This window comes from Panthera tigris, chromosome C1 (assembly GCF_018350195.1).
Source record: "Panthera tigris isolate Pti1 chromosome C1, P.tigris_Pti1_mat1.1, whole genome shotgun sequence".
Taxonomy (NCBI): domain Eukaryota; kingdom Metazoa; phylum Chordata; class Mammalia; order Carnivora; family Felidae; genus Panthera; species Panthera tigris.
In genome coordinates, this window is record NC_056667.1 from 188,608,415 (window position 1) to 188,635,719 (window position 27,305).

At 43.4% G+C, this 27,305-nt stretch overlaps 1 protein-coding gene across 1 annotated transcript in view; it reads left to right on the top strand.

The window, feature by feature from the left end:
* The first annotated feature begins 10,902 nt into the window (after positions 1-10,902).
* The window catches only part of PARD3B (par-3 family cell polarity regulator beta), a 1,003,697-nt gene continuing 987,294 nt past the window's right edge, over positions 10,903-27,305 (top strand). Inside the window, exon 1 of the mRNA XM_042995147.1 lies at positions 10,903-11,371. Within this exon, the coding sequence (XP_042851081.1) occupies positions 11,252-11,371 (120 nt within the window). The 5' untranslated portion in view covers positions 10,903-11,251. The remainder of the gene's footprint in view (positions 11,372-27,305) is intronic.

The following is a 27,305-nucleotide window of genomic DNA, read 5'->3' on the forward strand; positions in this document are numbered from 1 at the left end:
GGATAAGGTATGATTTCAGGCAGGGAGGCCCTATTCCACTGAGGAAGATTCCTGGACAGCATTTCAGCTGAGACACTCAGCTGCTAACAATTCTGGCACCAGGAGAATGAGTGTTCAGTCCTCAAGGTGGACCCGAGTGATACATCACAGCATGCACTATTGCTATAGCGGGGTTCAAATGCTCTTCCAAGGAGTTCCTCCTGACACATTGTTTCTGGAGAATGGAGTTTCATTGTTTCTGTATGTGTCTGTCATAGTGCAACTTCCAAATAGTTCCATAGTGCAACATCCAAATGTTATTTAGGACGTTAGAGGGAAACATCCATGTCTCTATGCTGGAATGCAGGAAAGTCACATGGCATGACTCTTGGTCTGGATTTTCCCACTCCTGACATCATTACTAACTCTTAAAAATCAGGGTTCAACTTCCTTTCCTCAAGAAATTTTATTCAAGTATCCATGGACTGCCAGGTTACTCCAGTTATAATCTAGTTCATAATGGTAACGATATATTTCAAAACCCTTGGGTCCAAGGCTTATTGTTCATTAACTTACTGTTCATGAACTTATTTCTTTTTTTTTTTTTTAATTTTTTTTAACGTTTATTTATTTTTGAGACAGAGAGAGAGAGAGCATGAACGGGGGAGGGTCAGAGAGAGGGAGACACAGAATCCGAAACAGGCCCCAGGCTCTGACCGTCAGCACAGAGCCTGACGCGGGGCTCGAATTCACGGACCACGAGATCGTGACCTGAGCCGAAGTCGGCCGCTTAACCGACTGAGCCACCCAGGCGCCCCATTTCTTTTTTAATTTACTAGCACTTGTGTTCTTTGCTAGAAATAGTTATTTTTGGTTTACAGATTGTCCTCACTCAAAATAATGTATTGAAAAAAAATAATTTGGTAAAGAATGGTGGTTGCTGAGACAACGCCTTCAGGTTGATCCTGGGAGGCTCACCGAGAGCTGAGGCAGCTCCAAAAGAGCTTTCTTCTTTTTCCTGGATCCCTGGGGTCTCCAGAATTGAAGTGGCCTTTTAGTTCTTTCACTGACAGGTAACCAAGCCTCTTTAATCTCCAGCCTCCAGCTTAGCTGATCATTGATGATCAGGTATAGCTCTTAACATCAGGTCATGTCTTGGGTCATCAGTTGGCTTTTGGATGGCTGTCGTTGAATCAGAGGCCACTCAGTATAATCAGCAGCAATCCTAGTCCTTCAAAGAGCCTGATATTGCTGTTTTGAGTAGGGGTCTACAATAAGGAATTTGCAGCTAGAAAAAGCTCATTGGGTTTGGGAGAGGTCATGACCAGCATTTGCTACTCATCAGTGATACTCCCATTGGTGGGTATCGGGTATGAAAAACTTATTTTGTACTTGCAAACTGACAGTTCTTATTTGCTGAGAAATTCCCCCCTTTAGGTCTAATGAGATATGTTGAAGTCCGTATATAACCTATGTATATTCTTTATTATACTTACATTCTGGTTATATAAAAATGAGCTTGAAGATAACTGCAAAAAGTTGTAACAAATATGTACTAACAAGAATACACACTCATGACGGACAAATACTAAGTAAATCAACTTTTCCTGATAGTGTTGAAATAAAAATCACACTTACTATTCACGTACACATGTGGTAAAGTATTAAAGGCTTTTACAAATAATTTTATACAAAGCAATCACAACTTTAAACTTGGATAGTCTTCAAAGTTTCCATCATAAATCCATGGATTAGTGCCTACAATCGTGGCATGTAAAACAAATGAAATATTATCAGATAGCATTGTAGTTTGACATATTCAACATTCAATATTAATGGGATTTTTGGATTTGTTGCTTGTAGGCCTGTGTAATCATAGCTAAACAAAACTGTTAATTTGAGTTTGATGACTGAGTAAGGGTAGGAATTTTTTTATTTCTCAATTGATGGAAATTAATAGTTATCTGGCAATCAGAGAAAAGCTGCTATTTCACTGTTAAAATGTAGAAGCACTTTCTCTTGAGAAAAGCATGAATTTAGTCTAGACTGGGAGAAAAGATTATTTTCACAAATATACCAAATTGAACTGGAAACATTATTAGTGCTTTTCCTAAATCTAAAATGTTAGTGAGAATTAAAATTTCTATTTATGAATTACTATAGAAGCCTGCCAGGAAAGACCTTCTGAGCCAGTCCCAAATATTTCCCTGCCCTTCTCCTTGCTCACTGACTTCTAGATAGATCAGCTAGTGTGAGACACTGGGAGAAGCATGGAGGGCAGGAGAAAGAGTCCAGGGGTATGATTATCCCTCCTTCTCTCTCTCCCTTCCTCCTCCTCTCTCCTTCACCCCTCTACCCTCCTTCCCCACTTACCCCTTTCTCTTTCTCTCCCTCCCTCTCCCCGACCCTCTCCCTTCTATGTGTTTTCAGGACTGTAACTCCTATTCCAGGTCTCTTCTGGAAAGTTCCTCCTCCTGTGCTCCCAGCTTTTATCAGGCAGTCTCCACTACAGATCTAGCTTATGCTAGGCTGTTCAGCTTCTGGGTCCTGCTAACACTCACTCCTCCCAGAATCCAGTGAGTCCTAGAGAAAGAAGCAGCTTCATGCTACGGCTAATCTTTGAGTTGCCTTACTATTTCCTGTTTGGCTTTTCAGCTCTTCCACCACCAATGTAATTAATTTCTTATATTTGATTCCCTTTGTTTGAGATAGGGTATGTGTTCTGTTTGTCTGACTGGACCCTGAGTCATAGGGCAACTCCCCCACTTCCCATGCATGGAATAGTATAATCATAGGACTAGACATTAAAAAATCACATAGTCTATTACTTTGGAAGAATACATGTACAGGTGGAGATATTCTACAACCATGTACACATATGACAAATTTACATTTAACATTTAACATACTTGAATTTAGTTTTGTGTGATTTGCTCCAACATTCTGTTGGATCGTTCCTGACCTTCAGTCACTTTCTACCCTGATTCTTTATACATGAAGACGTCAGAATCATGACTATCACATGCTATTTTATGCATATTACTCCTTTGCCAAGCACCTGGAGGGTATTTCTTTGGTGAAGCAGATCCAAACTTTCAGTCTAGTTCTAAAAGCTCTCCCTCAGTCATTTTCCTCACTCATTTCCTTCTTCCTGTATCTTTATCAGCTTACAGCCTATGTCATGCTCCACTGAAGCCTATCTGTTTCAGTCAAACTATCTTGCTTCCCATTCTTAACATTAAATTTCCTGTTCTCTACCATTGTGGCTTCACTAGGGCAGTAGCATCCTTTCTTATCACATCTTTGAAACTGACAATACCTTATATAGAATAAGAACAATAACTTGTGGGTGCTTGGGTGGCTCAGTCGGTTAAGTATGTGACTCCTGATCTTGGCTCAGGTCATGATCTCAGATTGTGTGGTCAGTCCCATGTGGGACTCTGTCCTGAGAGCATGGAGTCCGCTTGGGATTCTCTCTCTCTCTCCCTCTCTCTCTCTCTCTGCCCCTTCCCTGATCTCTCATGCATTCTCTCTCTCTCTCTCTCTCTCTCTCTCTCTCAAAATAAATAAACTTAAAAAAAAGAACAAGAAGAACTTGTAATTTATAATGCATCCCCATACACATGCTTAAGTCTGCTGGATCTCTCTCTTCTTAAATCCTAGCAATCTGCAGGATTTTAGTCTAAGCCCTATTGTCTTTTCTTTCCAAATTCTTTCTCTGGCTGATCTCTTCCATTCTGATAAGTTGACCTCCAAATTTATGACCCTGAATCTAAATATCTAGTCTTCAGATTCCTGAGCTGCAAACCTTGCGTTTCTGGCTTACCAAACACTTCTACCAGGTTCCCTTCGGGCACATTAAACTCAGAATGTCCCAAACTGAACTGACTGTTCTTTCCCCACCATCCTCAGAATGCCTGCGCCCTTCCAAGATTCTCTGTCTTCAATTAATAATGTCGCCTCCTAACTAGAAACCAGTCTTTCTTGATTCCTCCTGAAACCTTGCCACCTTTTATCTGTGACAGATCCTAGAAGATCACTCCAGTCTGCCCATCCTCATATCGAAATTGCCTTAGTCATTTTGGAGGTCATTGTTGTAGACAATCTCTTCAACCTCATCCCCTGCTCCTTATTCTCTGGGTTCTTCACAAAGTTATTTTCTCTTGTTCATCCAATATAAACAGGTTGCCTACTACCCATTTATTCCCTGTCACCCAGCCTACTGTTCATCCCCTTCATTACACCTTTTCACAATCTGTAAATATTTTATTTGGTTAGTCATTTGTCATGAGTCTTCCTTGCCAGAGGCTAAGCTTTGTGATCACTTTGTGCTCGGCTGCTTATAGGTGTTGAGTAAATACTGCTGCATAAAGAAATGAACGAAGGAATGAGTGAACGTAGCAGGGCTTTTATCTGTCTCACAGGTCCTCTGTATTCTACCCACCACCAACCTGATCGCATCACTGTCCTACCTCAAATCCTTTGATGGTTTTCTATTTTCTGAAATAGTCATTTTAACACTCAGCAAATCTTTCTGAGATTTACAATCGTGGCAAGAACAAGGGTTCAGAGTCTTTTTAAAAAAATTTTTTTAACGTTTGTTCATTTTTGAGAGAGAGACAAAGCGTGAGTGGAGGAGGGGCAGAGAGAGAGGGAGACACAGAATCTAAGCAGGCTGCAGTCTCTAAGCTGTCAACACAGAGCCTGATGCAAGGCTCAAACTTACAAACTGTGAGATCATGACCTGAGCCGAGGTCGGAGCCACCCAGGTGTTCAAGGATTCAGAGTCTTAAGTTTAAACTGAAACTTTAGGAACTGATAGAAGAATGAGCTCCTTACTGTCACCACCTGGCTCAATGAGAATTCAAAGCCTTGAGCCAATGTTGGTCAAATATCTATTGTTTTATTTTTACTCTTTTAATTTTTTAATGTTTATTTATTTTTGAGAGAGACAGAAAGAGAGAGAGAGAGAGCACAAGTCGGGGAGGGACAGACACACACACACACACACACACACACACACACACACACACAGAATCCAAAGCAGGCTCCAGGCTCTGCGCTGTCAGAGCAGAGCCCAATACCAGGCTTGAATTCATGAACTGGAGATCATGACCCAAACCGAAGTCAGACCCTCAATCAACTGAGCCACCCAGGTGCACCAAATATCTGTTGTTTTAAATTCTATTATTAGCAGGCAGACAGGAAAGTGAAGAAAGCATTGGAGTGACTTGAAGGACCTGGGAACTGATTTTGGCTGGTCACTTGACCTTTCCTGTCCTTAGTTTCCTCATCTATGAAGTGAAGAGATTATACAAATAATCTCCAAGGTCCCTTCCAGCTCTGGAATTCTGTGATTCTCATGTACTAGACCACTGTGTTCCAGGATTGTGTTTTGAGCCTCACATTAAATAATATGGAGATTGTGAAACATGACAGAAATCTTATTATTTTGCTGTTGAGTGTGGCACCTTCATTACAGAGCAAGTTACCCTTGGGCTTCAGAAATTTTGATGAGAATGATATGTGACTTCTAAGTATCATTTGATATGTTTCTTTCTGGAAGTAGTTTCAGGAGCAGTGAGAAGAAGTGGCATTAGAAATACTAGAAAACAGGGGCGCCTGGGTGGCTCAGTCGGTTAAGCGTCCGACTTCGGCTCAGGTCATGATCTCACGGTCTGTGAGTTCGAGCCCCGCGTCGGGCTCTGTGCTGATGGTTCGGAGCCTGGAGCCCGCTTCGGATTCTGTGTCTCCCTCTCTCTCTCTGCTCCCCCCCCCCCCCACTCGTGCTCTGTCTCTCTCTCTCTGTCAAAAATAAATAAAAACATTAAAAAAAAAAGAAATACTAGTAAACAGAATCAAGGCGGGCAGAGGGCAATACGTTTTGCCTATTATGTGCTGGGTGCCTTATGTATGTCATCATCCCATTTGGTGAAGAAACACAGTGAAGCCTGACCAGCAGTGAATTAGCCAGCAAGTGGCTGAGTGCTTTGGAACCCGGTCTGTGTAGCTCCAGTCTACTTGTTCTGCCTGTAATCCTTTTACACACTGAAGCATCTGGTGTTAAATCTCAGTTCTTTCTCTACCTCCAGTCAATTATATGAACACCACCTCACTTCTCCAACTAAACGGATATAAATGAGCACAGAAGGAGGCCTCAGGATGAGTGAGGACGGTGAGAAGAGAAGCCTTGATGGCAACCTCACCTCAGGAGCTTCGTTGGACAACTGAGCATGTTGGAGAATATCCCTGATCATCACCATTGCCTCCAGTTTAATAGTCACTAAAGCCTAGTGGTGAGAGGGTCTGGAACTTGCTGCTAAGGGTAGGACCTGTTCCTAGTGGTCAGGATTCGTGGGTTCTGATATGCTTTGCAAGGAGATCACACAACGAGGACAACCAAGGAACTAATGACCAACTCTTTTTTTTATGATTAAAACAAAGTTTATTTATTTATTTTAAAAGAGAGAGAGACATGGGAGGGGCAGAGAGAGAGGGAGAGAGACAGAATCCCAAGCAGGCTCTGCACCAGCAGCGGAAAGCCCAATGCAGGGCTTGACCTCCCCAACCGTGAGATCATGACCTGAGCCAGATCTGAGCTGAGCTGAGCCACCCAGGCACCCCCTGATCAACTCTTACCACAACACCAGTTGAAGAGTTTCCTTGCTTTTGGTTGTTTTTTTTTTAATTAAAAAAAATTTTTTTTAAAGATATGATCACTTGATGCAGACTTTTTTTTTTTCTTCTTCTTCAGGAAAACATAAATCAAAGCAGTACATTATTATCCATCGAGTGGAATTCAGTATAAGGAGGAGAGGTCTAGCTGTATCATTGTGGAGACTTATGAGTGTTACTTATAGAAAAGGCATAAATAAGGACCTTTCAAAATCTGAAAGCCCACAATACTCCCTTTGGGGTGTATAGCATTGTTATTTGTGTTTTAAGGAGAGCTACAGAAAGAGTCAACAAAGAAACAGTCAACAAATGAATGCCATCAGGCACTTAGAGACAAACATCTCTTAAGAAAAACCCATTCTTGCCAAGTTAAACAATAGCCCAAACTGTTTGCTTTTAAACATGGAAGGAAAGAATGAAGAATCATACCCATTTTTCTTCTTTTATGATATCACTCTGGCACCTGCATTCGCAAGGAAGCAAATAACATATTGTGTTGTACTACTTGTTCCAAAGGTCTTAGAAAGAAGATTATTATGAAAAAACAAACCAACAAACCACATTTACTGAATTGGAGATAAATATTGCTTGTTATATAAAATGCCTTGAGGGGTGAAAATTGTTTCTGTTTTAATGGTGCTAAACATTAGAATGGATGCCTGGTCAACTATATATAAAAATTACCATTTTTTATTTAATATATGCCTAATGGTACCTGACATTTTCGTTATACTTTTTGTAAGGCAGAGAAGTTTAATAATATTGGTTAGTATTATTGTTCTCTGCATAAAATTTTCACTGGCTACTCCACAACTTGCTAAGCTTTTGGATAACAAATGGGAAAATATCACACCACAGGCAATATTTATCCATCCAACAGGCAAAACAAGAAAATGGAACCCAGGCCTAGAATCCTCTAGTGTTACTCAATCAAGGCAAATTATTTATTTCTTCTGTCCAGGAGTCCCATGGGGCATGAAATATTGATTTAGGAATTTGCCGGGCATGAGTATCTGTGTTGTAACTACGTTCTTTTAGATCGCTTAATATATAAGTTGTTTCTATGTATGCTGTGATAAGACCAAAGAACAAATTAAATCTGGCTACTTAATAAACATGAATTAATAGACGCTAAACTCTTTTTCTAATTACTAGCTTGGGGTCATTAAAGTTCACTCCATGGTGTGCAGGATTGCACAATGCATTGTTCATATGCGTGCCTAGCTTCCTCTCTCCCTTCATCTTACAACCGCATAGCCTCTGCTACATGTCACAGGAGCTTATGCCAATCTTTCTGCAAGTGGGACGTGGACAGCCTGTGTGTTCTTCCTGGTTAACCTGGGGCTTCTGAAAGCCAAGACACAGGGGGCTCTAGGTATTGGAGAGAAGCTAAAGATGGGCCCAGAGGAAGTTTGCAGTGTGGAGAAGAGCAAGGATTCTTCATTATCTGAGCAGAAGAGTAAGAGTCTGGAGCAAGTGAGGAGAAAAAAAAAACAAACAAGCCAAGAAGATATAGAATAGTTATTTCATCAGCTAAAAAGCTTTGCTCTGTATCATTCTACATGTCCATAAAATACAAAACATTAAAAGGGTCTCATATTAATGCATAGCCTTAATATTTGTTTCTGTGCTCTACTGATTTGGTACTTCCCATGTAAGATCAGCATAGTAGTTACTAGCAAGACTCTGGTGGAGTCAGACTGCCTGGGTTCTAGTTCAGCCTCTGCTACTTGCTAAGAATGTGACCTTACCTCCCTTAGCCTCAGTTTCATCTTTAAAAGGAGGGTAACAAAAGTACCTCTCTTGTAAGATTATTGCAAAGGAAAATAAGATACGGATACATAATATATGATACATAGGTATCTCTCTCTATGTTCTTACATGATACATAGGTCTCTCTCTCTCTCTCTCTCTCTCTCTCTCTATGTTGTTATGTAATATATCATATCTCCATTTTTATTTCTATGTTATAGTCACTTTAAACAGGGCATGGCATACATATAAATCGATAACATTCAGTAGAATTATCAAATTTACTGTTGTTTTATAGTTGCTGTTGAACTTTTCACATCTGTAGGCCTTGTCTCCCCTGCTATTTATCTATAAGCCCCCCGAGGGCTGGAAAGCAATTTTATATTTTGTGGTGGTTCAATATATTTTGTTGACCCATATTTTGGGTATTTACCCTCTGGGTTTCAGTTCACAGATTTAGTGGCAGGTGAACCAGGTCTGGCCAATCATCTCGACAGAGGGAAGGTATGTAACTCAAGCTTGGATATGCAAGCCCTTACCAGAAAAGGCTTACTGATGGCTGAGATGCCTGTCTTTAGGGCTGTGTAAATCGGGAACACTGGGAGTGGCCATCTTTGCCTCCTCTGGGGAAATCCTGAGGAACTCAGGGCCATTAGATCGAGAAAGATGGCCCCTGAGGACATGGTTTAGTCTCCAGATTCAATCTTGCCTCAGAGGAGTGCTCTCTGGATCTTCTGATTTTATGAGAAAAAAGAATGAGGAAAGTGATTCTGTCTTTAGTTTATTTAAATTAGTTTGTATTGCGTTTGCTACCAAATTATACTAATATATATTTTCAAATAGACTTGGTCTGTGTGATCCTCTTTGATGTCACTGACCTTATTTATATAAGGTCCCATACAGAAGAAAATCAATATATATTACATGTATGAATGAGTTATAAAATTTAAAAATTTTCAAAATTCATAAGCCCATTAATCTCCTATACATTATCATACTGTTCTAGGTAATCAAGTTCAATTTAAATGTGACTTTTTTTTAAGTTTATTTATTTTGAGAGAAAGAGAGAGAGCGAGAGAGCGCATGCGTAGGAGCACGCAAGCGGGGGGGGGGGGGGGGGGGGGGTGGGGGGGTGGGGGGGGTGGGCAGAGAGGAGAGACAGAATCCCAAGCAGGCTCTGTGCTGTCCCTGCAGAACCAGAAGTGTGGCTGGAACTCACAAACCTTGAGGCCATGATCTGAGCGGAGATAGAGTCAGATGCTTAACCCAATGAGCCACCCAGAAGCCCCTAAATATGTCCTGACAAAGAAACAAATTCTTTTGTAGGAAAACACATGATGTAGCCCTGACTATGGTGCTGGATGAACTAGACTGCTGGAAAAACAATTTGGGGAGACCAGAAATTTAGCATGGGAACAACTGAGTTTCTCTGAGCACAACTAACTTCATGGTCAGTTCAGTTCCTTAACGTCCCTCAGCACCATTCTTCATGCACAAAATTGGAAAAATAATACCTTACGGGGTTGTTGTTAGACTCAAAGGAGCTCATTGATATGGGACCTAAGAACGACACAAATTTTTTTTTTTTGAATTATTTTTTCAGATACTCCTATTTCAATTGGTGGTGGACACATGCCTCCCAAATCATGAGCCTTAAAGTGTTTAAAATTGTTTTTCTAGTCAAATGCACAAGAGGAGGCACATTTCTGAAGGATGTATGTAAAACTGGGCTATCATATCTGGGTCTGGAATGTGACCTTTGGGGAAAATCTCAGTGTTGTCTTCTGTAAAAGGAAGAGTTCCACTCCCACGTTATCCCCAAGAACCCCTTGGGGGTTCAGTTTTGCCATCTCAGGACTTCAGAGGACAGAATCGGTGCTCTGCTTAAGACGAGGTTCCTGGCAGGCCCTTGGGTCATCCCTGCAGCTCAGTACCTGTGAGCTGCCACTCCTCCGGTGTTTTTGGTGGGCGTGGCGACAAGCACCTGCTCTCAGGCTTTCCTTGAATCTCGCTCCAAGCCTCACGTTTTAACGGTGTAGCTCTGCAGTCTCCTAGCTAATCCCTCAAGGTTGCTTTATGAGATCCGGTTTCAATCCCCCGGTGGGTAGCTCTCAGGTCCCGTTACAATTCTCCAGAGCTCAGCGTGTGTGCAGGAGGGACAGAGCCAGGGAGAGATCGAGTGAGGGAAGGCTCCCGGGCTCCTGTTACCGGCTGCACGGGCCCCCGCCCCGCGCAGCCGAGTGCGCGGCTGGGCCCGGGAGCGCCGCGGCCCCTTTAAGAGCCGGGCCCAGGCCGGCCCCGGGGCCGCGGGAGCCCAGAGCGCCGCGCGCCGCCGAGGAGTTGGGATCCGGCGCAAAAGTTTCCTCCCAACTCCGGCCCCGCGCGCCGCCGCCGCCGCCGCCCACTCCAGCCCGGGGCCTGGAGTCGGCCCAGCCGCCGCCGCCGCCGCCGCCAGGGCCGGGGCCAGGGGGCAGGGCCAGGGCCAGAGCTGGCCCGGCAGTTTCGCTTTGGCGGGCTCGGAGCAGCCGCCTTGTCCGGGCCCGAGCAGGAGACGGAGCAGGAGGAGGAGGAGCCCGGCCACAGTGCAGCCGCGTCCCCGGGCACCAGCTACCTGGGAGGTAGCCCTTCCCGCAGCCGCCCCCTTTCCCCGATTGCCGCCCGCCCCGGGGCCGCCTGCGCCGGGAGGAGGGGCGCTGCCGCGAACCCCGGGCCCTGAGGGGGCGCGGGGGAGAGGTGCTCCAGGTCTCCGGACCCCCCCGCGCCGGGCGAACCCCCAGAGTGTGGGCTGCGCCCGTGGGGCCGGACACCTGTTCGGCCGGGCCCGGCGTGGGCGCCGGGGGCCAGGATGAAAGTGACCGTGTGCTTCGGCAGAACCGGCATCGTGGTGCCCTGCAAGGAGGGCCAGCTGCGCGTCCGGGAGCTCACGCAGCAGGCGCTGCAGCGGTACCTGAAGACCAGGGAGAAGGTGAGCGCTGGGGCGCGGAGTGGGGGCGCGGCTGTGGGGCGGGCTACCCGCGAGCGCACCAAGGCCAGGGCACCTGCCAGGTGCCCCAGGACCCGGTGGCGACGCGCAGAGAACACAGCACCCAGTAGACTTTATTGGAAGCTACCTGTGCCTGCCAACTTTCGTTGCTAGTATAAGTGACCTGGATGCCTTTGGGCGTTTGTGGGCCTTGCTTCTCAAAGGGTGCTGGGAGGCAACGCTGCATGGGAGTCCCTTGGGGGCTCGCTACAAATGCACAGTCTGATGCCCTCCTCCAGGCCCACTGCCTCTGAATCTGCTTTTAAACAAGCTCCCAGGTGATTGGAATGACTGTTGAAGTTTGAGAAGCACAGCTTTAGGTGTTTGAGAAAACGCTTCTCAAGGGAGCGCTGGAAGGTGCTGCTCAGTCAGGTGTGAATTTTGACCCCGGCTAAGGCCCGCCCCACTTTTGCTCCTTGGAGTTAGAAAGTTGATTGGTGCTAGCAACAGATACTCGGAAGTTACAACTGATGGAGCCCTTGGAATTTAATTTTGTGAGCTGTTCTCCATCAGTGACTGGGGCAGGAACTTACGTAGAAGGATGCTGTTTGCTTACACTAAGCCGTCCACCTTTTGAGTGTCTTTAGTTTAATGCCACATATTCTAGGAGTATTTACTAGTGTGTGCGCTGTGTCAGATCCTGGGTGACTGTTGATATAGTCATAAAGATAGTTCCCAGATCTGTCCCCGAAATCAGATATACGTAAAAGTTAAGTGACTACTTTTAAGTGTGCAATACGTGTTCAGAATTGGACGCTAGAATTCATATTAGCTGTTTGGGTAACATACTGGGACTCTGTCTCTTCTTCAATGAAATCTTTTAATGAAGGCTTCAAAGAGCACCTTTTAATTGTCTGAATCTTCAGATGGAACATCAGGCCCTAAATTCTCCTCAAACAGGACAAGTCATGAACTCTTGCTTTAGATGTCAGTGGCTCGCAATATTTGTTTTCATGGCGTGAGAACTATATAAATGGCCTATAGAAGTATATGAGTATCTACCCCATTTCCCCCCATTGTTTCAAAGTGTGTGCTGTTCTGTGTTGTGTAATTCAGTTAAAAACTGATATTTGCTCAAGTAACCAATCCTCCTGAACTTCTGAAAGTAAGCCTCTGAAAGTGAGGTAAGGTTAATAGTAACCACACTAACTTCTGAAAGTAAGCTAAGGTTAATAGTAATGACATTATTCTAGACAAATTATTCAAGTAAATGTCATTGAAAGATTATCTTAATGAGGTGATAAACTTATTTTTATTTTTAACTCAGTATTTAAAATAATTTCTGCTCTAACATCTTGTATATTTGGAAGTTTAGTATTTGGAGCTGTCCAAGTAACAGAAGTAAGAAGTAAGCTACATACTTATAAATGACATGCAGGGTAAATTAGTTGAAATTTACCTAATTCATCTAGATAAACTAGATGAAATTTAGTGCACTTATAATTTGATCTTAAAAGGTGTTAAAAAGCTATTGATATTCTGTACTGAAAGCATAATTTATCATATCAGAACCTATAATGTAATTGTATTGATTAATTTACTATTACCAGTTATTACATTTTTCTGTGTTTACATTTATATATTAGCACATAGGACATTTAAAGGTCACCCACGGTTTATAAATTCTCCCTCCCTTCTTTGGCTTTTAAAATCTCAATTTAGTAAGTGGCAAGTGATATTTTCTCTCTCCCTAGATATCTTTCTCCCATAGTTTCATTTTAAATAGCATTGTATTCATAACAAGGCTTAACTAATATTAAATGGGATTCCTAATGGAACTAAAATGTCAAGAAATAATCTAACAAATTTCATGCTTTCATTCACTGAATTTAGAAAATAATGGGAAAAGACTGGAAATGTCAAAATTCAATTTGAAAAACAACTTGTCACAAATTCACTTTCTTTAAATCAGTGAAAGAAATTTAAAAGGCTTGCTCCCCTGGACAGCAAGATGTTTAGCCTTGCACTCAGCAATAAAAACATAATAACTAACATGAATTAGGCTTGCTGCTGCTATGCAGGCACTGTTGTAAGAACTTTACATATGTTAAATGACTTCATGAGACAGGTCCTAATATTTTCTTTTTACAGAAGGGAAAAAAGAGACACAGAGATATGACAGATACGTGGTCGAATTGAACCCAGGAACTGTCTGTAGGTCCTTACTCATAGTCACTAACTGCACTGCCCAGTAGGTTATTGTGCATTGGAATGTACCCATCTTATTTATTTTTTATAGTTTTTTTTTCTAAAAGACCATTCCATCTATAAACTGCTATGATCACCTATCAACCTAAAGAGGGGAATTTTATTTCTTGCAGAGAGTTGTGACATGCACAAGTTCCTCTTGATTGTATCTTATGCAGTACAGCTCTACAGGTATTGGGAAGAAGTCTAATTTCTGAGCCTAATATTGCAGGATTTGCAAGTCAAGTGTGAAAAACATTCCTTAGTCTGATTACAGATGGAAAAATGGGCAAAATCTCTTAGATATTCAGGTGGAGAGTGCTAGAAAGAAAAAATTGGTGGGAACACGAATATAAATTAAGCCCATTTCTTTCAGGGCCTTGAATAATTTAGATGGGAGAAAGGCAGATTTCAAGATTGAGGGTAGAGGTGAGGTATCTACAGTTTGGAGGGTAAGTGAAGCCATGAGGCCATTCTGGATTTTGTGGACAACATGTGAGAAGTACCAAACTTCTGCTGAGAACAAAGAAGACTGGTATTTGTGGAATGTGGGGAACCAGCTGAATCAGCATCAGATAAAGCCAGAATTGGGTAAGATGTTGAGGACTGTGAGGGGACTTTTGGGAAGGCTTTAATTATGTTTTGAAATCTGGGACTTTGAGTTTCCTATTGCCCCCTTCTCCCCTCCCTGCCATTTGATGAACTTGATGGGGAAGGTGAATTGACTATGGGGCAAGAATTATGGGGTTGCTTGTCTTTGGATCCTCCTAGTTTATCAGTGTCCCAGGCTCTAAATCCAATTTACTTAAGTAGTTAGTGGAGAGGAGATTGTCTTCTCATGTAGTTCAAGGTGGAGATCATTGAGTAACTAGTTAAATTTATCATCGAAATTACGTGTCACAGGTGAATGGGTAATTGAGCCGTATCCTGCAGGGGCTCTCAACCCTGGCTGATCATTAGTTACCTCTAATTTATCATTCAACATTTTAAATAATACAAATGCCCAAGTCCCTTTCTCCAAGATTCTACTTCAGTAGGTTTAGAGTGGAGCCTGGGCATAGGTGTTTTAAAAAGATGATTTTAATGCCCAGCTTGGGCTGAGAACTACTAATCTACTGAAATCATCTGGTAAGGCTGAACTCATTTGATTTTAAACTCTTTTGATAGCAGATCCTGTGTTTTAGACCTCTTCAGATCAACCTATCATTAGCAATCGTCTCTCCTGCCATGAATGAAGTCTCACGGCAGGGTTCAAATAATTTATTTAATGGACCATTTATATATATATATATTTCATACACCCACACACAAACTAAATGAGGTTGAAGTGAATAAGGGAAAGACTTGTTTAGTAGTGAGAATGTATAGTGTGTTTATGAGTTGAAATGAATGAGATAATATGAACATTGAGGTCATGGGATAGTGGGTGTGCTGGAATTTTAAGCTGATTTGTGGATTTGACTGTAGGAGAATACCTTTTTTTTTTTTTTTTTAAGTAAAGAAACATTTGATACATTTGCCAGAAGGAATCTCTTCTGTGTTCAGATATTTTGAATTATTTCTTTTACCCTTGAGACCAGCTTCCCTAATCTGAGCAAGATAAGAGTAATAATTCTGTTTTCTGATAAATTGTGGGGTCAGCATCTAAAAACTTGTACAGTAACAAGAATCTGGTATATGGGCCTAACTGGAGGAATAGTCTGGAAATCCTGAATTCTTGAACTTTTTTCAGTTTTGGATGTCTTGTTTCCAGATTTTAAGGTTCCTGTATACATAAACTAGGACCAGAGTGGATTCCTAAAATGCTTTTCAATTTTTTGGGCACTGATGTACTGGAGTGCTTCATTTCCTATTCATTCATTTCCTCTCTTCCCCTATGTGGACTCGATGTTTGTCCCCGGCGTGTGGACAGGACTGACTCACCACCAGCAGGGTGCATGCTGCTAACTTGCTTTTGGTTCTTCACTTGACCTGCATAGAGCAGCCTCTGAGTTTACAGACACAGGGCTGGTGGGGCCCGCTGGGACCCACAGACCTGGTTTTTCAATTCTGCTCAGTTTCACATTTTGACTGAGTTGCCATGTTTAAATATCTTGAGACTTCATGCAAAGATCCAGATTTCTGTCTTCTCTGGGCGGAAAAACAAATCGGAAGCTCTGACTGCATTGGGCTTTACTTTCCCACATAGCAACCATCAGTTGGAAACGAGACATCCCTCTTCTCTTTAAGCAGGAATCCTTCTGCTCTCTGCTCCCTTATGGCCTCCCCAAAAGTATGTTACTACCTCAGGCTTACCTTTTTACTCTGTTGTTATTTTCTATGGCCCATGTAAGCCATTGTTGCCCTTTGGCCTGCTGTAGGTATTTGAGTTTGTGGCCCCTGGACCTTCTCTTTTCCATTACACCTCTTTCTCTTCCCTCCTATACCTCTCTCTGTCCTGGCTACACCTCTCCCTCTCCTCCTCCCCCACACCTCTCTTGCTCCCATCCCCACGCCCCTCCCCCCACCCATACTCCCACCATGACCTACATATAGGGTTTGCTGACCAGGATTTGGGCTGCAGTAATCGCTTCATGTTGGGAGCCACAGCCCTGATTTGTAGTTTGGAGCGCTGTGCTCAAATGGCTTAGTTAACCAAGTATTTATCCCATTCCAAGGGCATTCTGTGGCATAGATCCTCTGTGTGGAGGTTGGGCAAATGGTAATGTCAGATTTTTGTGAGACTCTGTTTTCTGAAGTAATATCTGAGGGGTCTATTAATATGCAGAGCTTTGGATTTTCTCTTGGAAAGTCTAAAGTGGTAAAGTCCATAGAAACTTTTTGTGATGATAGAAATGTTCTATAGCTGTGTTTTCAAACAGGGCACCCTCTAGCCACTTATGGTTTTTCAATACTTGAAATGTGGTAGTGCAACTGAAGAACTGAATTTTCAATTCAAGTTTAAGTGGTCACAAATGGGGGTGCCCGGGTGGCTCAGTCTGTTAAGCATCTGACTCTTGATTTCGGCTCAGGTCATGATCTTAGGGTTCCTGAGATCAAGCCTCGTGTCAGGCTCTGCACATCAGGCCCTCCCCCCCCCCCCCTCTCTCTGCCCCCCTCCTATGCTGTGTTTGCTCTCTCTCTAAATAAATAAACTTCAAGAAAAAATCACAAAAGGTCATAAGCAATTTACCCAAATGGACAGTTCAAGTCTAAGGCTCCTCTGCTGATTTCTCTCAGCTGCTTTTGGAAACAGCTGGTCTACAGCTCAGGTCCCAGGCAGTCCTTACGCTGACATTCTTACGGATGTTGCTATCCTGTTGGGAACTCTGGCATCAGAAAGGGGTCTGCATTTACCTTGTGGTATTCAAAGGTGGAAGACACAGCCTTTAAAACCTTGAATCCTTTACCTAGACGTGAGCAAAACCCAGCTTAATTTTAAAGCAAGTTGAGGTCTGCTTGAGCATTTTCGGTGAGGTTTAGATGCTTTTGGATGAGCTCCTCCAGCATTATGGACCCAAATATCATCTCTCTAGCTCCAGCCCAGATCTCTCCTCTGAGCTCCAAACTCAAAGTAGCAGCTTCCTTGCCACCTTTGCTTGGATGTCAGGTAGGCATCTTACACTTAGCAAGCCCCAAACTGAACTCCTGATCCCATACTCCAGATCTACTCCCCCCACAGTCTTCCCCATCACATTAAATGGCAGTGCCACCCTGCTGGTTGTTCAGGCCAGAAATCCTTGTCACAGTTTGTGACTGCTCCCTTCCTTGTGTGATTAACCTGCAATCAATCTGCAACTCAGAGAGATTCCACTCTCCCAATACATTCAGAATCTCACTGCTTCTTTCCAGCTTTTCTGTTCGTGTGCTGGGGTTCATGGTATTTTTGTTTTTGTTTTTCCAGTGAATTTTAGTTTCCCTGTTTCTGCCTCATGCCCCCCACGAAAGGTCTTTTCTCAACACAAAAGCTAGAGTGACATTTAAAATTCTAGTCAGGTCATGTCCTTCTTCTACCCGAGATCCTCTGTTGGCTCCGGTCTCTTTCCGATGGCCTGTAAGATGCTACATGATGTGGGTATCTGTGCAAAAAAGTTAGTGAAGCAGGCCTGTGACTCCTATCTTTACACCTGCTTACAAGGCTGACTCTTGACTGGCATCTGGGAACTTAGATTTGTGGAGCGTTCCCACCATTCTCTGAAAATAATGGCTTATGCAAATGGCTATTCTTTATGCAAACAATATGGTTTATACTGAACACCTGCTTTTTCTAAGGTCTGGAATTTTTGCACATGCTAGGCAGAGGGTCCCTATGTGACCAGCCCCCAGTGAAAACCATGGATGCTGAGTCTCGAACGATCCTCTCTGGTAGATGGACATTTCACACATGATGTCAAAACTTGTTGCTGGGTGGGGGGCGGTCTACTGGAAGTGGATCATTGGAAGCTTGTGCCTAGTAATACATCACAGTTATGAGAATGACTATATGCTGAGTCCTATGAGTCCTCCTGGTGAATCATGGAACCTGGGTGATCTTGGGGATCCCTGCACACTAGCTCTTACCTTTCAGACCTCTTTTTCCATCCCTCTCCTGTTCTCCCCCAGCCTCCTGATCTTGTGGTGGCTGTTACTCCAACAATGCCAGCAGGTTCATACGTCACGTGCTGTTTTCTATGCCTGAAATGGTCTTCTGCAGTTACCCACCTGTCTAGTTTCCTCATCTTTTCCAGCTTAAGATTGTTCCTGTCTTTGTGAAACCTTCCTGACCATACTGTTTATAATTGTGACCCCTCCAACCATCTCCTGTATTGCTCTTTCCCACTTTTTCTCCCCAGAAATCACCCCTCCCTATCATACTTCTTATTTTAACTGCATTTATTGTCCTTCTTTCCCCTAGAATGTTAGTTAAATAAAGTTAGAGATATTTGTTCAGTTTTGTTCATTGTTCAACCCCTAGCTCCTATGAGAGTGACTGGTGCTTAGTGGACTGATCGTAAACTCTTCTTGAACACACATGTATCCACTACCGTTGGTCACAGTTCTCTCTTGCTCCATTACAAACTACTTCATAATCCAGTAGCTTAGAATAACTCCAAATACGTGAAGAAGGCTCAGTGTGCTGTTTTCTGGGTCTGGGATGTTCAAGATTGGGCTCTTCATTCGCATGTCTGGTGCCTCAGCTAGGATGGCTTGAATAGAATATGTCTGGAGCCTTGGTTCTTGCTGTCGCCTGGGTCCCTGGGTTCTCTTCCATGCAGTCTTAGCATGTGATCATCTTCACGTGGCCTCTTCCTATGGTCTCCTGGGCAGGGTCACCTGACTTCTCAAAAGGCAGCTCACGGCTCCAAAGAATTCCAGAGTGGAAGCTGCCAGGTATTCTTAAGACTTAGACCTCCAAGTGGCATGATGTTTTCTGCCATGTTCTATTAGTTAAAGCAAGTAACACAGTAAGGCCCAGAGTGAAGGGAGAGGATTATACACGGAGCTGAATAACCATAGGTATGGTTGTTTGGGAGGGACTGCCAACATAACAGGTCACATCCTTGGTGGGACAAATGTGAAGATTAATCAGTTGCTGTCTCTGTTTTTGATGAGTTTTGCAGCCTCCTGGGGGATGAGGCCCACATGTGAATAAGCCAGTTTTATCCCAGTGGTATGTGTCCTGGGGTACAGTGTGGGCAAGGGATGCTGTTTGGAACAGAAGACATTGAAGCTGTTTTGAATGATGATGAGGAATTTGCGAGGTGGAAAAGTGAGGGAAGGCGTTCCAGGTGGAGGGAACAAAGTGAGAAGGCATCAGCTGGTTGAGGGAGTTGTGAAAAGTCAGACACCGCCCAGGAAGGAGTGATGGTGCACAGAGTAACTTGGACCAGATTGTGAATGCGCTTGGGTGACACCCTAAGGGATTTTCATGGTTTCTTAATGTTATCATTGGCTTTTTTATTACAAATATATTCGTGTTTTACTCACTTTGCATGTATGAAAGTATTTGCATGGATTTAAAAAATGGAGAGGATTTTGGAAAATTAGATTAAAAAATAGGTATTTCTGTTAAGGCCTCATTGCCCAATTGGTTACCCTGGTTCTCATACCTTCCCCAGATAAACTTTCAACAAGGTTATCAAGATGTGGGAGCTTGGTTATTTTTCAGTCCTTATTTTTGATGATCTTTTAAAACTCCATATTCCCATGAACTTTCCAGGATTTTTAAACATATGTCTCTCTTCTCAGTCTTGCAGGTGCTCCCTACGCTGTTTCCATGTGTGCTGGTGCATCAGGCTCTGGGTTTGCTCTCAATGGGATCTCCTCTATTCTGTGGCTTCAACTGCCTCTAAATACACACCTCTACCCCTGAACTTCCATAGACCCTGATATCCACTTGCCTCTGGACTTTACCACCTTGGGGTTCTGCACACGGTTGAAGCCCAGTCTATTCTCTGTAAATCTGCTGGTCTCCACTTCTGCTGCCATCATTCACCCAATGTCTGATCCGGAAACCTGAGAATCCTCCATTCCTTGGTGATCTTTCTTTCTTTATATTCTACCATATGTGTAGTTCGTCCAAAAGTTTCTTTGGTTCCAAGTAAATCTCCTGCATCTGCTTCTACCCTGAAGCCATGCCATTGCCCATTTCTGCTATGGGAGGCTGCCCATTTCTGCCTCCGCTGGCTCTGGGCTCTTCCAGACCATTTTCCACTGAGGACCTTATAGCCACAAATCTGATACTATATGAAGTACTCCTGGGAATATTTAAAGAGTTCCCCATCGCTTTTAGGTGAAAAGGCAAAACTTTGCCCCTGTCCAATGTCTTTTCTGTTCCTATATGCCCTTCTGATTCCTACATGCAGTTTAGCGTTCTTTCACACTTTCCCCACCCCAGGTAAATCCTGCCCATCCTTCGGGATGAGTCTCCAATTTCCTCTTCCCTAGGAATCTCATCCATCCCTGCCTCTGCTTACTGTCACTTAGAGGTTTCATTCTTGTGTTCTCAGAGCTCCCCATTCTTGTGCTTTTATTTTGGAAACTACATCTTACATTTTACTCTTCGGTAGTCAGAATCTACTAACTTAACAGGCAAAGCCCAAGTGACAGTGGCTTATCACAGCAAAGGGTTCTCTCTCCGGTACACACAGTCCCCTCCCCAGTGTGTGCTTTGGCCTCGGGCTTTTCCATAGATCTGAGCTCTGCTGACTGATGAATGAAGAGAGCATAGCAGATGCCACAGGAGATTTGTGGACTGACCTTCCTGTGGCAGATAACACTTCTTGCTAGCATTTCACTGGTAAAACTGGCCATGAGCCCCATCTGGATGCAGTGGGTTAGGAAGGTGGTCCACCTGGGATACCGGTGAGCAACTAGCCAGGCTCTGCCGTCTACTGCAATCATCTTGTCTCCCCTCTGTACTGTGAACTATTCAAAAACAAGGAATGTTTCTTTTTCTTATTTTCCCATCCCTGTTTTTAGCATATAGCTGACATGTAGTATGTATACCATAAATGCTTGTGAAATTATATTAAATTTCACATTGCTTTCTTGCATAAAAATGAGAATGACCTTGTATTCAACGCAAAGTTTTATGAGTTTGGAATCATTATATGTGGTTTTTTTTTTTTTTAAGTCTAAATGCAACTTTTCTCTTGATTGTCTTCAACTACCTCATCAAATCCACATTTGCTGTAGACAGTCATTTAGTGGTCCATTATATCTGCCATGCTGATTGTCTTAAATAGCAGCTTCGAATTCTGACAGGTTGACTCACTTCTCAGATTTTTGAGACTGAGTACTCTGTAGTTCTGGATTTTCAAGGAAAGAATATCATCCTTTTGCTTCCTGAGGATTTGTGCCATGCTGTTTCTTTGAACAATGTTTGATTTTCATTGTCTTACTCATTAATTTCCTGTTGGTTTTAAAAATGAATCTGGATTATCTTACTTGGGATGGATTCAGTCAGTTCGAAACGCATGGTTTTCTGTGTCTGAGGGGCTGCCAAATTAGGTTTGCCTCCTGTCCCTGGGCTCAACCATTCTTTTGATTGCCAGACTTTCACCTTTTGGATTGCCATGAGACGGAATTTCAAGATACCAAAAGACAGTCTGATTATAAAGGGTTCGCTCTCAATTTAGTCCCTATCAGATGGAGTGCCGGACATACATCCAGATAAATACCCTCTATACTCCCCCTGTCTTCTGCCTCAAGTGAGGGTATTAAACTTGCCGGGTGGTCCTGGGCCCTGGAGGAATTGCTGGGGGTGGGGGGGGGGTGGTGGGTGCTTGGTGATGGAAGCAGATAACAGAGGAGATGTCCCAGCTCTTGGCTAAGCCACTGTCAGCTAGACCCGAGAACAACATGGACCAGGAAGAGGATCAGACCCATTTTATCGCTTCATTTGAGACAGAAATTAAGGTTTTATGGGAGCTCTGCTAATAGACTTCTGATGCCTTTTAGGGAGATTTAGGATTAGTTTGTTTTTTTTTTTTTTTTTTTTTTTTTTTTTTACTTTTTAATTTATTTTTAAATCGAAGTATAGTTGACACGCAATGTTACGTTAGTTTCAGGTGTACAACCTAGTGATTCGACAAGTCTATATGTTATGCCAGACTCACCACGAGAGTAGCGACCGTCTGTCACCCCACACTGCTGTTACAGTGCCATTGATCATATTCCCTGTGCTGTCCCTTTCATCCCCATGAGATTTAGGGTAAGTTTTGTCACTATTTGTTTTTACAGAGACATGAAGTCTAGAGACGGTGACAGGGGATCTATAGATATAATTGATACTCCTTCCTCTTCATAGAGAGGTGGCCTGTTTTGGGGAAGGGATGCAGAGACCATGGGGTTTCTGACTTATAACTACAGTCCCTTAACCCCATCTTCACATAAAACATATGTTGTGTATTCAGTGAGGCCTTAGGCCTCCAAGTAGTGGACACTTTGCTATGGTTATCTGAATGTAAGTGTCACTTCAGTCACTTGAGAGAGGATTTAGACAACGACTTTGGGTCAAGCATTGTGTTTTGTGCTGGGATTATAGAATAAAGGCATAGTCCCTGCCTCTGTCAGGCTTGTAGAATTCGAGGGCGGAGAGAACAATGTAAATAAACCAAACACAGTGTGGTAGAGGGCCTGTGAGTGGTGGATGAAGGGAGACACTGAGCTTGGCTTTGCTTGGAGCAGGGAGAGATGGGCAGTGGTGCAGGCTCCACCTGGGGAGATGTCCACGAATGGACATTGGCCAGAGCAGTAAGGGTGATGAGAAGCATTGGAGGGAGGAGAAAGGGAGAAGGGAGGTGTGGGGGAAGGCGAGGGAGGTATGAGTATGGGGGCTGTTGGGGAGGGAGGGAGGGAGAGAGAAATGGCTAGCCTGTGACTGAGGGTAAAGTGTTTTTTTTTTTTTTTCTGGTGGGGGTAGGCGAGGGTGGGGGGAAGGATAGCATGGAATGTTTTTTAAGGGTGACTGTGGGAGGGAGGGGTAGGGAATGAGGCCGTGAGAAGAAGGCAGGGTCAAAGCCAGGAGACTTTTGTTATGATGAGCTAAAGAGCTTGAGTTGTCAAGGAAGCATTCTAGTCAGGGTGGTGATATTGTCTGATTTGCCTTTTTGTGTTGGTTGCCCTGGAAGATGAAGATGGGGCTGAGACTAGAGGTGGACCAATTGATCCAGGTCCCTGCCTGGGAGTGGAGGATAGGCCTGTTGAAGCATAAGAGGAAATGGGCTTTGAGATTTTGGGGGGCAGAGGATTGGACTTGGGAGTTGACTCTGAATAGTAAAGGAAGTGTGGGTGGAAATGGGGAGAGGGGAGAGTATGAATTCTGCATTTCGATGAATACCCTGTGTTTTGGGAGTTGAGGCCTGGGGATCCAGGGACCAGTAAGAGATGGTCTGTACCCCCAGGAGCCCCACAGATAAGGGGAAGAGAGGTGGGAGACTAAGGACAGTTGAAAAGGCGGCTGGGGCATGTTGAGTGCCTGGCTGAGATCATAAGTCATATGTTCATAAAGATGCCAGTCTTTGGCATTATTTGCCTGGCATTAGATTAGAGCCTTGATTCAAGAGTGAGATTTGAGGGCAGATGTGGAAAAAATGTGGCATCCGGAAATGAAAGTGGTCAGGACGGGGTGATGGATCTATAACATTGGTGGCTTTCAGACAGCTGTGATAGAGATTCACAGTGGCTAGAAGCCCTCTGACTGCCCCTCTGGACCCCCCCTTGCTTGACCCTTCTGCAGCCTCCTTTGCGACCTAGGAGGCTGAGCAGATGCAGACTTTCTGACTCTGAGCTTCAGCTGTTGGGGAGGCCCCAGCAGGAGAATGGAGGGTGGGCAACCCCCTTCCTGCCTGGTCACCGAGGGTTAGCTACCCCCCTTCACTGAAGGTTGTGCCTCCTGTCGGACACCCCCTCCTTGTGCTCCTCTCTCCATGGTATTGACATCCACTCCTTTCTCTGTCCTTTGGGCCCTGGATGATGGCAAGGGCTCACCACTGTTACTATCCCTTAATGTTTTCCCTTAACCTTGTGCAAACCTTTATAGTTTATTAAATATCTAATAGTTTATTGAGTGAACCATCTGTTTCCTGCCAGGATTTGGATTAACAAATACAGTAGTAATAGGTTTTCCTTCACGAGCCAGTATCTATAACACATATATACAATTGAAAAATAAGTCTCTGGGGGTACTTACCCTAACTGTAATTTATGCCTCTACTTTTTTTTTTATGCTGTTGTTTTATTTTTTAAAAGTTGTTAGGATGTACTGATTTGATTTTACTACCCACTAATAGGTTAGGGCCCAAATATTTAGGGACTACCTGATATTTAGGGAGCTTGGATGGGTCATCAGGTCATGTGACTCTAGAAATCCTTACAGCTCTAAAATCCCGTTGCTTTCGGATTGAAATAAACTGAGGCTGAAGGTAAATTCCTAATATCAAGTATGCATTGAAAGGGTTGAAGTTACAATCTGTGGATTATAATGCTAACTTCCTTTCAAAGATAAGATTTGGGTCTTAAGACTTGTGAATGGCCAGCATGTGAGCTGAGAGTCATCTGGGCCCAGCATTCACATGGCTGGATAAAAATCTAGAAGGAATCACAAGATTTATAATTGTCATCCCATATTTTCTTTGTAGGGGCATAGTAATAGTATTGGTAACTTTAAATATTAGCTTCTTTCCTTTTGTAGCAAAGAGTTGAAGTGCAAGATGGAAAAATAATCCTTGTCTCTGTATTTATAGGCACGTTTCTAGAGATTCAGTGGGCTTGAGTTTTGACAGCAGTATTAGATGGGACACATCTTCCCAGAACCTTCGAAAAACTAACCCTGCAGTTCAGAAATTTCTACGAAAAACTCTTTTTGTTTGCTGATTTTTTTTTTTCATTTTCAGTATGGATACATGTCTCCCTGACTGGATTGTGAAGCCCTGAAGAAGATGGATTGTGTGGCATGGCACAACTAGCTTTGCATTTTAGGTCTTTTCCCCTTTGGTCCACTTTTTGTCTGTGGGTGAGAAGGACTCCTGGGAAACGTGAGTGGGGACAGTGACTCTAGTTACCCTAGTGCTTTACTAATTTCCTGGGGCTGCCATGACAGAGTTCTGCAACCTGGATGGCTTCACGCAACGGACATTTACTTTTTCACAGTTCTGAAGGCTAGAGGTCCAAAGTCAACGTGTTGGTAGCCTCATGGTACTTTTGAAGCCTCCGAGATCCAGCTTCTGGCAGCCCCAAATACTCCTTAGCTTGTGGCAGAGGAACTCTAATCCGTGCCTCCATCTTTCCATGGCTGTTCCCTCTGTGTCTCACTGTCTCTTCTCTTAGAAGGACACCAATCCTATCTGATTAGGGTCCACCCTAATTTGATTTGATTACACCTGTAGAGACTCTGTTGCCAAATAAGATCACGTTCACCAGTACCAAGGGTTAGGACCTCAACATATCCTTTTGGGGGACATGGTTCAATTTATAACAATTGCTGGTCAGTTTCAAGCAATTTTTCTAGCTTTTCCACCGAGAGACATTGGGGGGAATTCTGTTGATTCCCCATTGCCTTCCCTATAGTGTTACTGTCTTTATTCCTCACATGTTTGCTCCAAAATTGTTCACAGATAACTTGCTATCTGTTTTATTGAGAAACCAAGGCCATATGGTCAGCTCCCACTTACTACTACCCTTTCCACTTAAATATTCTGAAATCTGTGCTCTTGTTCTTCTTATCTGCCTCTTCAGGTGACCTTTTTGGGACTCAGATTTGTCCTAAATTTCATCTTGTCTCCTGTCCTTTGTGGTCTGGCTTCATCAAACATTGATAGAAGCCCAGTGGCTTGTGTGAACTGCACTCATCATTCAGCCTCTAATGAAGTTAGCCTGGAGTTTGCCGAGGGGGGGTGGGGTGGGGGGGGGGAGTATTTTCAAATACCTGTCATGTGCCATACCACCCAATCCCTTTTCTTCAGGGCTTCAGAATCCAGTCAGGGAAACATGTATGTGTACTGAAAATGAAAAAATCAGCAAATAAGCACCAAATGAGTTCTCTGGGCATTCAGAAGGGAAAGCCTCGCAGTGGACTAGAATGGCCAAATGTTAAAAATGAATAGAATTTAGGTAAGTGTAGGACAGGTGGAGGGGTGGGGTGTGTCCTATGGCAGAGACAGAGGACATAGAAACATTGCGACACTTCTCAAATTTACTGGTCCCAACATCCCTTTTTGCTCTTACGTGTAGAGGGCCTGAAGGACCTTTTCATGTGGATTATACCTATTTATAGTTTCTATAGTAGAAATTAAAGCTGAGAAAACAAAAAAGCAGATCTGATTGATTTAAAAATAACAAAGATCATAACAAGTTAAGATCACCCTTAAGGATATGAAAAAATATTTTCCAAAAACAAAAGAAAAATTTAGTGAGAAGAGTGGCACTGCATAACATTTTTTTGTAAATCTCTTTGATTAGTTTCTCCAATCTGCTTTCTCATTCGGTCTGTTGGAGTTGGTTGTTTTGGTTGAAAAATATGAAGAAAATCTTGCCTCATATAGATATGTGCTTGGAAAAGGGAGGAGCATTTTTTTAATTTAAGTCCTTTTTAAAAAAAAAAGTTTATTATGAGAGAGGGAGAGAGTGCAAGTGGGTTGAGAAGACAGAGAGAGAGGGAGGGAGGGAGGAAGAATCCCAAGCAGGCTCCATGCTGTTAGCGCAGAGCCTGATGTGGGGCTCAGTCTCAGGAACTGTGAGATCATGACCTGAGCTGAAATCAAGAGTTGGACGCTTAACTGACTGAGTTACACAGATGCCCCAGAAGAGGGAGGAGCATTTTAGTAGCTTTTCAGGTAATTGTAGGTTTGCTTTTTGTACACTACATGCAAATTCAACACATGGTTTGTTTTTGTACCTTTCTCTTGCATGTATGTGTTATATCACAGTTTCTGTGGATTAGGAACCCACAGTTAAGCTGTGCCCTCTTAGGACCTCCACCAGCTACAGTCAGGATGTCAGCTAGGATGCATTCTCAGGAGGCTTGGCTGGAAAGTAATCTGCTTCTAGGCTCACGCAGGGTTTGGGAAGAATTCCTTCCTTGCAGCTGTAGGACTAAGGGCTCTGGCTTTTACTGACCACTGGCTGGTAGCCAGCACCTGGAGGCTACCTTCCTTTCTTAGAGGTCACTTGCAGTTCCTTATGATGTGGACAGTCTGTTACTACTTCATCAAACCCACAAGGAGGCTCT